At 36.8% G+C, this 17168-nt stretch overlaps 2 protein-coding genes and 1 pseudogene across 7 annotated transcripts in view; 1 reads left to right on the forward strand and 2 right to left on the reverse strand.

Moving 5' to 3' along the window:
• GTF2E1 (general transcription factor IIE subunit 1) overlaps positions 1-516 on the reverse strand; it is a 35853-nt gene extending 35337 nt beyond the window's left edge. For 4 of the 6 annotated variants that reach the window (XM_011372904.2, XM_011372830.2, XM_011372746.2 and 1 more), the window contains exon 1: positions 379-510. The gene's annotated coding sequence lies outside the window, so the exon portion shown is untranslated. Of the gene's footprint in view, positions 1-169; positions 293-378 lie in introns of all 6 variants that reach the window. The other 2 variants (XM_011372672.2, XM_011372599.2) reach the window with 2 other exon arrangements.
• A 41-nt stretch (positions 517-557) lies between these two features.
• Positions 558-17168, forward strand: part of RABL3 (RAB, member of RAS oncogene family like 3) — a 36483-nt gene continuing 19872 nt past the window's right edge. Inside the window, exons 1-2 of the mRNA XM_011373095.2 lie at positions 558-707; positions 5454-5545. Coding sequence (XP_011371397.1) covers positions 662-707; positions 5454-5545 — 138 coding nt within the window. The 5' untranslated portion in view covers positions 558-661. The remainder of the gene's footprint in view (positions 708-5453; positions 5546-17168) is intronic.
• On the reverse strand, positions 4358-4476 carry LOC111736339 (annotated as a pseudogene).

Genomic DNA, 17168 nt, shown 5'->3' on the forward strand with positions numbered 1-17168 from the left:
ACTTGGATCCTATACATTTAACTGTGGTTTTCTGTTACCATTATTTCATGGTACTCTCCACGCCTTCATAGATGAAGCTGCTTACCACCGCGAAACCTCTAAACCCTGCTGCTCTCCACGAGCCGGTTCAGTAATGATCACTCCTCTCCACTGGGAGACCCCAAATTCCCTTGGACTCTGCCGACCGAGTCCAGGGGCCACACTCGGCACAGCCAAGCTCGTCCTACCCGAGGTCGCACAAGGGCCGCTCCGGGGTCAATGGTTCTTTGAAGGACTATGGGGAGGAGGGTAACTAAGAAGGAGCGAAAAGGGGGAGAAATCATGAAATGCGACTCCGGGACAGGGAACCGAGAACAAGGAACAGGGAATAAGGTTTACCAAAGCGAATCCTCGAACAATCCCACTACAGCTTCCCTCAGCGCCTCAACTACCGGCTTAAACGCGCCACGCCACTCGTGCGACAAAGAACACGCTTTATTCCTGCGACCAGCTTTGGAAACCACCCGCTACTTTTACCCAGGCCGGCCAATCAGCACAGTGAAGACGTCAATCAAGACAGTTACACTGATTGGCCAATGAAAGTGAAGGCTTTGCCTCCATACCCAGCTCTGATTGGCCTACAATCCGGAACAGGCGTTAACCCCAGGAAGGCAGTAGCAAGATGGCGTCCCTGGATCGGGTGAAGGTACTGGTATTGGGAGACTCAGGTGAGCTGCTTAACCCGCCTCTGGGGCTCCCGAGACTTTTGAGTTATCCGATAACTACTACTTCCGATCCCCTCCAACTAACTGGCTCCGACCCGAGGCCGAAATCTCTCTCAAGGCCGAAAGACTACACTTCCCAGAGGACTTTGTTCTGGTTGACGAAGTGATGGCGTCCCGCGGATGGGCGCGGAGTCCCGGTACTTCTAGGCCTTCCCATTTTTCCACGTCAGTCTCCAGGGCGACCGTAGCATAGCGTGTATTGTCAATTCCTTTGTTTTAAAAGATAGGGAGACTGAGTATTGTATTGGGTGCCGTGCTAAGACAGAAGTTAGGACTGTGCCTTCAAGAGATTTGTTCATTAAAGAAGTCAAACGTGCACTTAAGAACAATGAAACTGTTCCAAGTGCTTTGATATATTAACTTATTTAATACTGAGATCAGCCATATTACCCCATTCTACAAATGAGAAATGAAGCAGAGAGATGTGGATGACAGAACCGGTTTGAACCAGAGTCCACGTACTTAAACACTAAGCTATATTATAAAATGAAATATTGGATGGTAGTCCTGTTTTACTGTCAGCTGGGCTTCTTGATTTCTTTACTGTCTTTAATCTTAATTGAAAACCTGTTACATGCTAGATTGCAAGAAATAGAGAAATTAAGATAAGGGCCATATTATGTAGTAGCTAGAACTTAAAGCTGAGCCCACTTTAGTCCTAGTGTTAAAATTCTTCTTTTGACGCCTTGGCATTTGAAAAATATTGAAGTATGCATTTCCTCTTCCCACCTTACTATCATTCTCTTTCTCAGCATAGCCTCCCCTCCTATGCTCCTTAAGAATTTAGAATAAATGCTAACCTTTCAGTTCATAGATGTGCTTTTTTGAAGTTAATCTTTGAATGTGTGTTGTGAGCAAAGTCATTGTTCCTGATGCTTGGAGGTAGAGAGGATATACCCCAAAGAGCTTGAAAACTACCCTTACAGAACTAAATAACATTGTCAGGGAGAAGAAAAGGTTGAGAACATTTTCACATTGCCTGAAGATTACTTACATTAACAAAATATTTTACAGAGAGCATATTTAAAATTCCCTTAAAGTTGCATTATGAAATTCTAAACAAAATCCATTTACGTCAACTCCAGTTCTTTAGCTTGAAGTGGTACTGAAGTTAATAAAATCACTCAGTTTTACAGTTGAAGGAAGTAATGGTGGTCTAAAGGGATTTGGTAGGTATCAAGTAGAATTTAGAACTGAAATACAAAGCTAACATAGTTTCATGTAATTTGAAGTGGGTGTTCTCTCTTTTCATAATTCCCTTTTCTATTTCATCTCATTATCTGTTTGTGCTACATGTTGTTGGAACTAGTCGATTTTATTTTTCCAAAAATACTTTACCTACTATATAGCAAGCACTATATTAGGTGCTGGGGTTATAACTGTGGAATCAATGCATTACATAACAGGGTTGAACTGGCTGCTTTATTAAATGTGGAAAAATGATCAGGCAATTAGTAAGATTTTTTTTCATTATAGTTTAGTTGTAAAACAGAAAACACAGCCATGTGCATCAGGAAAGTGATTGATCTTGTCACACATTCACTGATATTAGACAATATGTGCAAAGTCAGTTGTTGCCTTTTTATCAGTTCCCTTTTAACAGTGATTTGCTATCTGACAGGTTAGAATATACTTTTTACAATTCATCTGCCTTCGTATTCAAACTTCAAAGTTTACTTTTGAATAACAACCTATTTCCCTCATGAAATTTTGAAGACTTTACCAATATATAAAGGAATGATTTGGGATTTAGAGATTTGTTTTGTATCCCTAGAGATATTTGATAATTTAGTAAGGAATTGTGAAAGTCTCACTGACCTGCACATACCGACTTCTCTTTGTTCTTTCAGAGATAAGGGATGAGCGTAATACATTACCGACAACTATATTTGGAGTTGATATTTATTTAATTATATTGGGCCTTTTACCGCAGCAAATCAGTGCATTTTTAAAATCTAATTTAGTTCAACGGTGAAAACAGAATTATAACCTCCAAAAATTCTTAAAGAAATAAATAGCCATTATTTCTGGTGCTTCGATTTTTCTTCCTGTTTAGCCAACTCATCACCCAAAGCAGTTAATTTATGGAGAGCTATGCAATGTTACTGCATAAAGATGCTTACTTTGATACAGTTAAGCTTAACTAGAAGCTCAAGCTTTGCATCAAGCTAGTAATTAAATGCCTAGATATATACCTCCAACATAAACTTACATGCAAATACAAAAAACAATATGCCCTAAAGATCGTACATGGATGCTGTGCAATAAATACAAAGACAAAGCCAAGTTTGAGTACACAAAAAACTTCAATGTCTTTGCAAAAAATGAAAAGAATAAAAGGGAAACCTGGGGAAATATATTAGCCAAATGTTTCACTAATATCTAAAGAAGTCATGTAATCTGAAAACACTAAAACTCAATAGATAAATGGGCAGAGCACATCAATAGGTAATTTGTAAGAGAGGAAAGACAACTGATTAACAAATATAGTAATGTATATCTTTACCTGGAGGTAAAGAAATGCAAACTAAAGCAAGATGTTACTTTTTTTTCTCTTTTCAAATTAACAGAGATGAAGAAAGCAAATACATGATATTGCTGAGGTACAACAAGACCATACTATTTATAGGAGTTCATTCATTGATTCAGGCAAATGTGCATGACTGATGGCAGAGTAACCAGATGAAAGTTGTTGGTATATATCAAGAACTTTTCAGCACCACTGCCACCCACCACCAAAAATAAATAAATAAATAACTTTAAATGTTCATTTCCTTTTACATATTAATTTCACTTCTGGGAAATTATACTAAGGAAATAATTTTAATTTTAAATGAAAGTTTAAACAAATCTTTTCTTAGCATAGTGAAAATTTCAAAACACCCTAAATATCTAATAATGAGGAAATGGTTAAGTAAATTGCTATGTCTGAACTACAGTGGAAACAATAAACATGTTTAGGAAGATTCTGTAATAACATGGAAAATTTTAGTCACTAAATAAAAACTAATTACAGCCCTCTTCTGAGCACTGGAAAAAAATCAGTAAAACCCCATGCCGATCCTCAAAAAAGTCAAAACTAGACAGAGGGAATAACACCTATAAACAAACAAGTGTAATAATCTATTTTAAGCGTTCTGTAGAAAAATGTAGAGAATACAGTGGGGACCCAGAATATGGTGGATGATGTGCTTAATCAGGAAAGATTTTATAACTAGAATGATCCTGGTCTTGACAGATTAATTCACTAGGCCAATAGAGAAGGAGAAATGGAGGAGGGGCATAGGTAGGATATTCCAGACAGAACCAGCTGTGTAAACAAAGGCTTACGTGTTATTGTTTTTTAAGTAAGCCATGTATATAGTCACGGTAAAAACCTGCATATAGAAAAACTGCTTATGGAATTAAGTAAACCTACATGTTGACAGTAGTGCTCTTTAGGTGGTTTTTTCTCTTTTTTAAAAAATATTTTCTAGATTGTTTGTAAAGGTAACTTTTTTTTCTTTTTTTTAGGTGAGGCAACCTTTGGCTGACCTCACAGATTGCAAGGACCTTGTCAGCTTACAATCCCTTATTTTTTTTTTTTTTATATATATCTACAGCACCTAGTCTTCCTAGGTAGTTTCCCATCCAAGTACTAACCAGGCCCAACCCTGCTTAGCTTCCAAGATCAGACGGGATCAGGCTTGTTCGGGGTAGCATGGCCGTAGACTATAAAGGTAACTTTTTATAATAGAAAATAAACATAAGTGAGATGTTCATATACAATAATACACACAAAGAAATGGTCTAAAGTTTTGATACAACTAATGATGCATAAAGATTCACCAACTGTGCTTGTCATAATGGCATCAAAATGCTATTATGATGAGTGACTATACATGATGTACAAGGAGTCAGAAAAGATTTAAAACTAGAATGATGCTGGTCTTGACAGATTAATTCACCCTTGACAGATTACTTAAATGAAGGAGAGCTCATTTTCTTTCTTCTTCATGCAGATCTCCAAATCCTCGGTTGTCCTGAACTCAAGAGTTCTAAAAGAAAATCAAGTGCTGCCTTAAAGTAAAGGGCCGTGATATAGAAGAGGGAGTAAGGTTCTCTTTTTCCATGTGGTTGAACTAGAGTGTCTAAATAGGAATTGTGAAATGGTGAGTCCCTGTCATAGACATTGTACAAGAACAGTCTTGAAGACCATCTAACAGGGTGCTATGGAAGGATTCTCTCCATTGTCAGTCAACAGAGGATTACCTCCAAGATTTGTTAATATTCTACAGTTCTGATGAAAGGCTCAATAGATGAAACCATTCAATGGAAAGAGATGTATTCAAGTGAAATTGTCCTAGAGCAGTAGCTCTCAAAGTGAGGCTCCTGGACTAGTATCATTAACTAACAACCACCAGGGAGTTTGTTAGAAGTGCAAAAAGTTTGAGCTCCATGACAGACCTGCAGAATCAGAAACTCTGAGGACAAGACCCAGCATTCTGTGTTTTAACAAGCCTTGTGTAATTCTGATGTGAAATTTTAGAGGCCCACTTTCCTCAACTATCTGTTTATTAATAAAGCTTATTAAATGGTATCGTGTGAACACCCTTTAAACAACTATACATACCATAACTGCATATTCTCAGTCATACTTTTGCCATAATTGATTTCAGCATGTTTCATGTGCTCTTGTATCTTTTATAGGTGTTGGGAAATCTTCACTAGTTCATCTTCTGTGTCAAAATCAAGTACTGGGAAATCCGTCATGGACTGTAGGCTGCTCCGTAGATGTCAGGGTATGTTTCCTAATTTTAGTTTTTTAGTAGTCATATTAAAGATAACTCATTCAAACTATAATTATCGAATTACAGTACTGTGGTCAAGATTAAGTAATGATAATAGCCGGTCTTTATTAACACCTGCTCTGTGCTGGGTAGTATGCCAAATGTTTTACCTGTCTTTGCTTACTTAATCTTTTTTAAACTGAGATATAGCTGCATAAACTAAGGCATAGAGAAGAAAGGTAACTTGGCGAAATTCAGTCAGTGCATAACAAAGCAGAGTCAAGGTTTTATCACTCTTAGTCTGAATCCAGAGACTTAAGTTTTAATTACTATGCTGTACATCTGGAGTTTACATATTCCATAAATAATTCTGCCTAAGGCTTTGCCACTAGAGGAGACATGCGACTTTCGGCTAGAAATATACTGCAAAGGCAAAGCTTCTGGAGCTTTATGTGTAGGTCATTTATTCCTCCTCACATTTAGGGAACATAGGTGCAGTTTCCACTGAATTAAATATCTTCCCAGATATTGTTAGTGTTTGCTAATTCCAGCTAGTCCTGTCCAAGAGTCTGTTCTGCTGGCATACTCTCTCCACTGAGTTAAGAAATAAATAGGGAAGGAATGGTAGGTAGCTAGATTGACAGTTATTTTTCTTCCGTTCTTCGAAGCTCTTGTTCCACAGTCTGTGACTTATATAGCCTTGCACATGCTCTCTCTTTCTCTCTTGATTTGTTCACCTCTCTTTTTTTGTTTGCCTCTTTACATCTTCAAGAAATAGGAAATGAGTCTGTATACTACTTTTAATTTCTTTAACTTGATATTCCATAAATGAAAGTATTGATATACATTTAAATAACACAAATTCCAGTACTCCTGGTAAGAAAAGCAGAGGTCTCTTAATAAGTACTTCATCTTCACAAACAGCTGCTTTAGAGATTGCTCTGTGCTCAGTGCAAAAAGCATCTTTTACGGAACTATTTACAAATGTCAACAACCATGTTAATTTAGGTGAAACCTTTCCTGTGTCAAATTTGCAAGAAAATTCTTCAAATGAGTTTCTATCAAATACATCAAATATATTGTATCATTGGGGCATCACCAGGAACTAGACAAATAAAAAGTAAACATGTTATTGTAAAGAAGAAATATTCTCTTCCTTAAGCTATTCCTCAAGGTGCTGTAGTATGACTGCAGAGCCTGCTTTTTGAAAGATATAAAACATGTTTTCATTGGAAATTTCTTATGCATGCAAGTAGTTCAATTAGTTATACATTCTGAGAGGTCTTGCACAAATAGTAAAATGATAAAAAGTTTGGTTAGGTTTCAGAACCAGATTAAAATAATTTTTTGAAAGTAAAACAGAATCTTGTCAGACTTATAATTATTACTTTTTAAGATAATTTCTTCTCTCTAGTTGCTTTTAAAATATTTTTTTTGTAATCTTTAATGTTCTGTAGTTTTGCTAACCTATATCCAGGTGTGGATTAGCTTTTAGTCATCCTATTCAGAAGTTGTTCTTCTCATGCCTGTCTTCATTTTTCAAAATGTTTGTCATCCTTCATTCTCTTTTTTTTCAACTTCTGTTAGATTTTTGTCCTCTATATCTTCTAACTGCACTTCCATGTTCTTTATTCTTTCTTTCTCCTTGGTGCATTCTGGATAATATAGTACTGTCTACCTTCCAGTTAACTAAGAATCTCTTTACCTGTGTCTAATCTGCTTTTTACTATATCTACTCAATTTTTTATGTTAGTAACTATAATTTTTAGATGTTCTTTTTGATTCTTTTTCAAATATCAAAAATTTTCAAAATATCCTGACCTTTCGTTATGGTTTTACTTTTCTTCTTTTTACTTTTTTTTCTTTTTACTTTTTTTTCTTTTTTCTTCTACTTCTTTTTTAATCATTTTAAACATACTATTTAAACATACTATGTTATGGTTTCTTTTGGATCGTTCTTTTTTTTTTTCAGGGTGGGTAATAGATATCCTACTTGCTATATATCTTGACTCTATGAAAATGTGTCTTTTTGTATGGTTTGTAATTCTTCGAAGATGATCACATCTTCAGCGGGATTTTTTTTCCTCTTCCTTGTGGAAGTCCTATATGCTGTGCCTTTTAATTCTGTTGCTGTCAGAGCCCTTGGGTTTTCAGTGGTCCTTAAAATTTCTCAGCTAGGGTTTCCTTGCCATCTAGATCATGTTTCCCCTAATATCTGATTGTAACATGGGCCTGAGGTTTTCATTTTTTGCAGACCTTTTATCTACTCTCTGCCACCCTACCTGAGGTTCCTGACAAAGTCTTTTCTGCTTTTCTGAGCTAGTGGATAGAGTTTTTCCTATTCTCTTTTACTGACTGGGCAGCTCATCAACAGTCTAGATTTCTGAAGGGAAATACAGTTTTGTCTTTGTCATTCACCCACATATAAAAGCTGGAAAACAGATCTCTATTCCTGGATGGGCACTAAAACTCCAGGGACCAGCCCCTGAAACTATATCTGAATCTAGGTCAGTTCCCATTTCTCACTCTGATTTTAAGTTCTTTCTTCATTTCTGGCTTCTGGGAATTTCCCATTCTTTCTTTTGAATGTGTCTTCTTTATTTATTCATTTATTTTATATTTTATGGCATTTCTGTGCATTTCATGTCAGAGAGAACTTGTCTGCCATTTCAGCTTACCATGTTTCCAAATTCCTAGATATGGAAGAAAAACAAATTCTAGAGAGTTAAATGGCAACTTCATGTAACTTTGAGAGATCTAATAGCAAGTTCTGGACAAAATCTCCCTTTGAACTTTTCGAGCTCCCTTTCTGTGAGATAACATATTGAAAAGAAATATATTTAAACACTCACTTCTTGTGTCAATCCCCATATTGCCTTTTGCTTCTTAAAGAGTGAACTTAGACTAATAAGTTTACTTCTGTGAGCTTTAGTATGTCATCTTCAAAGTAGAGGTAAGTAGTACCTGCTTCTTCTAACCTACAGGTTTGTAAGGAGGATCAGAGAAGCTTAAGATAGGAATTTAAGGTATAGTGCTTTACAATTTGAAATTGGTTCAGATTTCTCCCCCAAGCTCCGCCTGCCCTGTTGCCCCTGTCCTGCCCCCTTATCCCATACCCAGAGCTCAGTCTGCTCATGTAATTTACCTTTTGGCTTTTTTTTTTTTTTTGCCCCTTCTTATTGAATTGGCTAAATCTCCAGTACAGTATGGAATAGAAATGGTGACAGTGGACATCCTTAACTCAATCCCAGTCTTGGGAAATTTTCAATGTAATATCCTTAAGTATGATGTTTGCTCTGAGATTTTTTTGTAGGTATGCTTTATCAAATTAAAGTTCCTTTCTGTTCCTGTCTTAATGAAAATTTGTATCATGAACTGGTGTTAGGTTTTATCAGTTGCTTTTTTGTGATAATCATAATGTTCCAGCTTTATTTTTTGACTATGGTGAATTATGTTGATTTTTAAATGTTAAACCAACTGTATTCTTGGAATAAATCCAACTTGGTCTTGATGTATTAGTTACATATCACTAGATTCAGTTGCTAATATTTTTTCAAATATTTGCATCTAATTTCCTGAGAAATATTGGCCTATCATTTTCCTTGTGGAGTTTTGGTAACAGGGTTATACTAGCTTCATTAAAGGAGCTGGGAACTGTTATTTATGTATCTGTTCTTTGGAAGAGTTTATGTAAAATTGGTATTATTTCTTTCTTAAATATATGAAAGACGTCACAGGTGAAACCATTGGCCTAAAGTTTTCTTGGTGAGAGATTTTTAAATAACATTAAGGAAAATATGAAAATAACTATATTCTTCTTGTGTCGATTTGGGTAACATGTTTTTGTTTGTTTCAAAAAAACTGTCAAAAAAATTTTTATATCCTCTATTGTCTTTCAATATAGGTAGAATTTTTAGTAGTATTTATTACTTTTTTCATATGGCTTTTCTCTTATTTTCTTGAACAGTCTTGCCAAAGTTCTATCAAGGATCAGTTTTGGGCTTTATTGATTTTCTCTATTTTATATTTGTTTTCTATTTCATTAATTTCTGCTCTTTTCTTTATTAGGTCCATACTTTCTTTGGATTTAATTTGCTGTCTTTTTTCTAACTTCTTGAAATTGATATTTTCATTGATTTTTTTTTCAGGCTTCCTTTTAGAGCACTAAGGCTCTAAATTTTTAACTAGGCACAGCTTTGGCTGTACCTCTGAAATTTTGTTCATAATCATTCAGTTCAAAATACTCTCTGATTTCCATTGTGATTTCTTCTTTAACTCATGGGTCGTTTAGAAATGTGCCACTTAATTTCCAAACATTTAAAAATGTTTATTATCTTTTCATTATTGCTTTCTAGCTTACTTTTATTATCTTTAGAACATGTACTATATGACTTTATCCTTTGAAATTTGCTAAGATTTGCTTGATCCCATTATATGGTCAATTTCGGTAAATATTTCATGTGCACTTCAAAAGTGCATATTTTGTAGTTCTTCTAAATATATAATTTTGTATCAGTTTAAGGTGTGCAACATAATTATTTGACGTGTGTGTGTGTGTGTGTGTGTGTGTATTACAAACGATTACCTCATTAAGTTTCATTAATGTCTGTCACCTTACATAGTTTCAAATTTATTTTTCTGTGATGAGAACTTTTAGATCTAATGTCCATCAACAGATAGATAAAGAAAATGTCCATTAACAGATAAATGGATATATATGTGTATATATATGTGTATGGATATATATATCAGTGAAATATTATTTAGCCATAAAAAGGAAATCCTGCCATTCGGAACAACAAATACTTATAAATATATGTACTTCTTATAAGTAGAATATAACTAAATTTTTTAATAAAATTTTTTATTTTTTAATGAATTTTGTTTTTTAATAATTTTTTCAATTCGCATACAATATTATGTTAGTTTCAGGTGTACAACATAGTGATTAGACATTTATATAACTTATGAAGTAATCACCCTAAGTCTAGTACCCATCTGACACCATGCATAGTTATTACAATATTATCAATAATATTTCCTATACTGTACTTTACATCCCAGTGACTGTTTCTATAACTGCATATCTTAATCCCTTTCCCTTTTTCATTCATCTCCCCATGCCCCTCCCATCTGACAACCATCAAAATGTTCTATCTGAGAGTTTGTTTCTATTATTTTGTTCATTTATTTTGTTTTTTAGATTCTACATGTAAGTGAAATCACATGGTATTTGTCTTTCTCTGACTTACTTCACTTAGTGTAATACCTTCTAGGTTTACCTATGTTGCAGATAGCAAGATTTCCTTATTTTTTATGGTTACGTAAATATGTACCACCTCTTCATTATCCATTCCTCTACTGATGGACACTTAGGTTGCTTCTATATCATAGCTATTGTAAGTAATGCCACAATGAGCATAGGGATGCATGTGTCTTTTTGAATTAGTGTTTTGGGTTCTTTCAAATAAATATCCAGAAGCCTAAGTGTTGAGTCCTTCTTTATATCTTGTGATAGCCTTTGTTTTAAAGTCTATTTTATCTGGTAATTGCTGCCCCCATCTTTGTTTGTTTGTTTGTTTGTTTCTATTTTCATGAAATATCTTTTTTCCATTCCTTTACTTTCAGTCTGTGTGTCTTTGGATTTGAAGTGAGTCTCTCGTAGGCAGCATATGTATGGTACTTGTTTTCTTATCCATTCAGCCACCCTATGTTTTTGATTAGAGCACTTAATCCATTTACATTTAAAGTTATTGTTGATAGGTATGTAGTTATTGCCATTTTATTTGTCATATTTTTTACCCTCCCCTTCTCCCTTCTCCTCCCACTCCTCAAAGTCCCTTTAACATTTCTTGTAATACTGGTTTGGTGATGATGAACTCTTTTAGGTTTTTCTTGCCTGGGAAGCCCTTTATCTGTCCTTCAATTCTAAATGGTAGCCTTGCTGGATAGAGTAGGTCCCTGCTTTTCATTACTTTGAAAATTTAATGCCAGTCCGTCTGGCCTACAAAGTTTCTTTTAAGAAATCGGCTGACAGTCTTATTGGGAACTCCTTTGTAAGTAACTACCTGCTTTTTTCTTGTTACTTTTAAGATTCTTTGTCTTTCATCTTTGGCATTTTAATTATGATGCGTCTTACTGTGGACCTCTTTGGGTACATCTTGTTTGGGAGTTTCTGCCTTGCTGTGGGCCTCTTTGGGTTCATCTTGTTTGGGAGTTTCTGCGCTTCCTGGATTTGTATGCCTGTTTCCTTCACTAGGTTAGGGAAGTTTCCCTCATTATTTCTTTAGGTAGCTTTTCGATTCTTTGCTCTGTCTCTCTGTTCTCCTCTGGGACCCCTATTATGCGAAAGTTGGTACACTTGATATTGTCCAGAGGTCCTTTAAACTGTCCTCATTTTTTTGGATTCTTTTTTTTTTTCTTGCTGTTCTGATTGGGTGTTTTCTGATGTCTTACCAAATTACTGATTCAGTCCTCTGCTTCATCTAATCTACTCTTGGTTCCCTTTAATGTATTCTTTATTTCAGTTCTTTATTTCAGTATTCCTCATTTCTGACTGGTTCTTTTTTATGTTTTCTGTCTCCATTTTTATGTTTCCTGTCTCTTTGTTAAAGTTCTCACTGAGTTCATCTGCTTTTCCCCTACATTCTTTGAGCATCCTTATAACCAGTGTTTTGAACTCTGTGTCTGGTAGATTGCTCGTCTCCATTTTATTTAGTTCTTTTTCTGGAGTTTTGTTCTATTCTTTCATTTGGGACATATTTCTTTGTGTCCTCATTTTAGCTACCTCCTTGTGTTTGTTTCTGTGTATTAGATAGAGCTGCTATGTTGGTAGAGGGCCTTATGTAGTAGGTGTCCTGTGGGGCCCAATGGTACAGTCTCCCCAGTCACTTGAGTCTAGTGCTCCAAGTGTGTCCCTTATATGGGTTGTGTGTGCCCTCTTTTTGTAGTTGAACCTTGATTGCTGTTGGCACATCAGTGAGAGAGATTGACCCTCAGGCTGATTGGCCGTGAGGACTATGACTACAGCAGAGGAGCTATTGTACAGAGGCTGACCCTCTGGAGCAGGATTCACTTTAGTGGAGCTCTGGTGCCTGCTGAGTTTATCCTTTGTGATGGCGCTCTGGTGTGGCCTCAAGCTGGCCACTGGGTGTGTCGGGTCTGGGGGCTCTTGAGGGGGAGGGGAGGGGGACTCTGGTGTAGGCCAGGGTCAGCTACTGCCTGTGCTTTGCCTGTGCCCTGCCTAGGGCCACTTTGTATGAGCTACAGAGTAATCTGCAGATGATTGCCACTTGTGCTGGGCCTGGAGGTACCTGGGAGAGGCAAAACTGTAAACCAAGACCGGCTGCTGATAGTCCCAGGCTTGGGACTGCTTAGCAAGAGGTGCCTAGCATACCAAAGCCAGATGCTACTTGTTTGGGGTTTTGAATCTTTGAGAGATTTTTAGAAAGTCCACAGCATGAGCCAAAACAGGCCATTTATATGGAAATACCACTGGAGGCTGCTTGGGTGGGCCTGCAAGTTAGATGGGGCCGAGTCTCAGAGAATCACCAGGGCAGGGCAAACGGCATGCATCTATGCCTGCAAGCAGGGTTGGGGAGGGCTCAACGAAGGAACAGTGGCTTTTGCCAGCATTTTTGTCTAGGGGAAACCTACCCCTCCAGCCCATGCCCTGAAGCCAGATAATTCATTTCCTCGTTCCATGCCCCTGACAGTTTTTGAGCTCCTGCCTAGCACTGGAGTTCAGAGTAAGTGAGTCTGTAGGTGAGTATATCCTGCACAGGCCCTTTAAGAGGAATGCCAGCAGCCTTCCATCTCACTCAGCCACAATCTCTGCTGGTTTTCACAGCCAGAAGTTATAGAGACTTCTCTTTCCAGCACTGGAACCTCAGGCAGGGGAGCCTATTGTAGAGCTGGAACCCCTCACCCTCAGGGGGGACCTCCGCCACAGAGGTATCACTCCCTGTTTTAAACTGCCACTTGTGGGTGTGGGACTAGCCATTCTCAAATCTCCGCCCCTCCTACCAGTCTCAAGGAGACTTTTAAATATCCTTAGTTATAGGATTGCTGTTCAGGCAGACTTCAGATGGTTCTTAATGATGGTTGTTCTGTAGTTTAGCTGTAATTTTGATGACTAGTTAAATTGTGTTTTGATAACCAGTCTGACAGTCATAGTCTTTTAATTTGACTCTTGGACTTTGCCCCCCAGATATTCTGATTCAATTATATACAATGTTCAGGAATCTGCCTTTTAAGAAGCACCTGAGATGATTCTGGTGTAAGTGAATATTATTTTGAGGAACTCTGCATATGATGTAGAATCAGTTTTCCAGTGGATATGTAAGTGGTTAATGACAAGACTTAGAGCAGAGGGGTAAGATTATGAATCCACTGCTGGCAGAAAGCTAGTAGGTAAGAAGGCAAGGGGAAAGGGAAGAGAGTATAGCTGGATGGTACAAAGCCTCTAAAGAGTACAGGTTTTTTATATACGGGCAGAGGAATAATGTACTGGAAGTAGCTTTGGAGAGTAAGCCAGGCATTTCATATATTTCAGTTCCAAGGTTAATTAGAATGAGGAAGAGTGAACATCTATCTCAGAGAGCAGCAGAAGTTGTGTGTTCAGAGTAGAGGCTGGCATCAGTTAATACAATGAAGTTGGGGATAAAAATATTTTGGAATTTTGTAACTATGGAGTAGGGTTCTAGGAGAAAAGTGGAAAGACTGAAAGAAAGGAAAGAATTGGGTGTTTTATGGTGGGTAAGGGAAACAAAAAGCATTTTGGGGATTGTGGTAGCAGAGGCCAAGCTCACTTCCCTTCCCATAATAGGTAAGGGACTTTTCAATGTCACAGCTGACTTGGCACAGACCACCAGCCCTGGTTAGTCACTCCCCTTACAGCCCGCCGCCAATCAAAATACAGATTCCTTATGTAGAAAGAAAATGAGGAAGTATAAGATGTGTATAAAAGAAAAAGCCCCACTGCAATCCAGGCTCAGCCTTTGTGAATCCGCTAATCCGGTGCAGGTACCAATAAACGCTACTTCCTGCTTATTGCCTCAGTGTCCCGTTTCTCTGTCCAAGTATCCTGCAACAGGATGAGAATATGAGAAACCAATTATGGACCCAAAATGTATGGTAACTGAGGATAATAGGATCTAAAATGCCTTGAGTGTAGCTGATGGCAAAATTTCCAAAAGAAACTTTCTCACAACAGTCACTGTATATGAATGTGGAGAGTTGGTTGTGTCTGCAAGGAGTGATTCTATGCAAGTCCCAGAGAGCAGACCAACATGAGATTAGTTAAATCTCAATACTCTGACCTAATTTTAGAAGTTACAGTAGCATTTCCCTTTAGAAACCTCTGCTTTTGGAAAAAATTAAGTTGGAGTTCCCTTGAGTTAGCTTATGCTATACTGCAGGTTTTTTAACTCCCCACATAGTTCCAAGTAACACTGGAGTAAAGGCTGCAATTGTCAAAGACAAATGTCATGTAATGTGACTGACTTTACTGGAATGAGTGTGGTACTGATAGACTCCTTTAAAGCCAATCTGGCCTGAATTACACATTGTAGAAGAATGGAGCATGTGGGACTGAAAGTGACCTTGCTTTTATTACTCTTCATTGTGGGCTGATTGATCTCTGTCTTCCATCTTTGAGAGGAATGCATTTCTTGAGTGACAACATAAGTAAAAGGCATTTTTACTTAAGGAAAGTTGTCATAGATATGGAAATCACTTTGACTTATTATAATAAAGTGAACATTTCTTCCCTCTAGCGAGAATGATTAAATCTGATAAAGCCTTTACCTAAATAGCTTGGAAGAACACTTTCTTTTGTAGCAGCTTTTATATCGTAATTACAGCTTCTTTGTTATTGACACCTGTGAGAGAGCTTCTCCAGAATCAGTATAGACCCATGAATACTCTTAGAAACAGTTGCTTCATTTAGCTCATTTCACATTTGTAAAGAGCCAACTAAAAATAGCTTTGACAAAGGTGATATGTAATTGTTTAATTTCAAGTACTGAGTGAAGCTAATGAGCTTAATGTATGTACTCAGTAATTAACATTTTGGATTTAGGATGCAGTGTAGAGGTGTTCATAACAGAACTGAAGGGAGAAAGTTTTATTTTGTGTTATTCTTCATTCCTGTCTTCTAATTTTGTTGCCCCAAGTCTAATGGGACTGACATAAACGCATGGATACTCTTACTTATTAAAGCAAGACTTACAGAACTTAGTCTTTTCACAAATTATAAATAAGGAAATTGATTTGTCATTTCTAGTTCACTTTAATGGGATTTTAACCCTAATTTATACATTGCATACAATCAATATTTATCGAATTCCTCTTTGGGCAGCATAACAATGTGCAGGCATGGGGAGAAATTTTTTTTTAAAGCAGTTTCTAGCCTCACTAAGAATATGAGGTAGGATCTACCAGGTTGGACAAAGTTTATATATAAATGATCTTTAAGATAATAATAATGAATGATGGCTAACACTTTAGTTATACTAGGCACCTATTTTACATACTAATTCCTTTAATTCTCACAACAACCCTTCAAAATAGGTACTGTTAGTGTCCCTATATGATAGTGAAGCAGCTGAGGCACAGAGATGTTAAATGACTTTTCCAAGATCACATTGCTAGTAAGTGATAGAGTTGGGATTCAAACCCAGACAGTCTGATTCAAGAGCCTGAGCTCTTAATCACTACTCTGCACTGCCTCTTGTTCCAGAATGGTAGTAAGAAAAAATATTCTAATGCTGTTAAATACAGTAACTACTAGACTCATGTGGCACTTTAAATTTAATTTAACTGAAATTAAAAACTTAGTTTCTCAGTTAAACAGCCACATTTCAACTGCTCAGTAGTCACATACTGCTAGTGGTTACTATATTGCACATTTTCATCATCACAGTAAGTTCAAGACAAAGTGAGGTACTTGTGAAGAGTGAAAAATTATACTGAGCGTTAATGATCGAATAGGTGGCCTGGGCAATGAAATAATGGACTGTTCCCCAAGAAGGGGGATATATATTACAGGTGAAAGAGAAGGAAATGGTAATAAATTCAGTTTTAGATATGATGAAGAGAGATTTGAGTTACCCAACCGAGACTATCCAGAAAGCATTTAAAAATGAAGTGCTAAAGCTTGAGAGAATTCTGAGTTGGAATCATCTGTATAGACATGATCCTGAACCATGAGAGCTGATAAAGTTTACAAAAATGAAAATTTAGAAAGAGAAGAGCTGATGAAGAACTTTGGGGTATATATAGAGAGTCAAAGGTGAAACAGAAGTCAAAGAAAGATTGATCGAAAGGTAGGAGGATAGCCAAGATGATGATATACACAGAGCAAAGAGAGATGAGAGTTTCATGAAGGAGGGATTGATTTTTTGTATGAAATACTATAGAAACATAAAGACTGAGTGAAAAAAATGAATTTGGTGATGGTGAATTCAGTGCTGACATTTGAAACTGTAATGCAAAGTTAGTGGCAGAAACCAAATGATGTGAGTAGGCAGAGAGGAAATAAAGACAAAGGTTCAGATCAAGTTGTCACAAAGTTTAGAGGTTAAATAAAGGAGCAAATGGGTGCAGAATAGAAGGGAATAGTGAAGGTTTTTTA

This window comes from Pteropus vampyrus, unplaced genomic scaffold, assembly GCF_000151845.1.
Source record: "Pteropus vampyrus isolate Shadow unplaced genomic scaffold, Pvam_2.0 Scaffold1, whole genome shotgun sequence".
Lineage (NCBI taxonomy): Eukaryota > Metazoa > Chordata > Mammalia > Chiroptera > Pteropodidae > Pteropus > Pteropus vampyrus.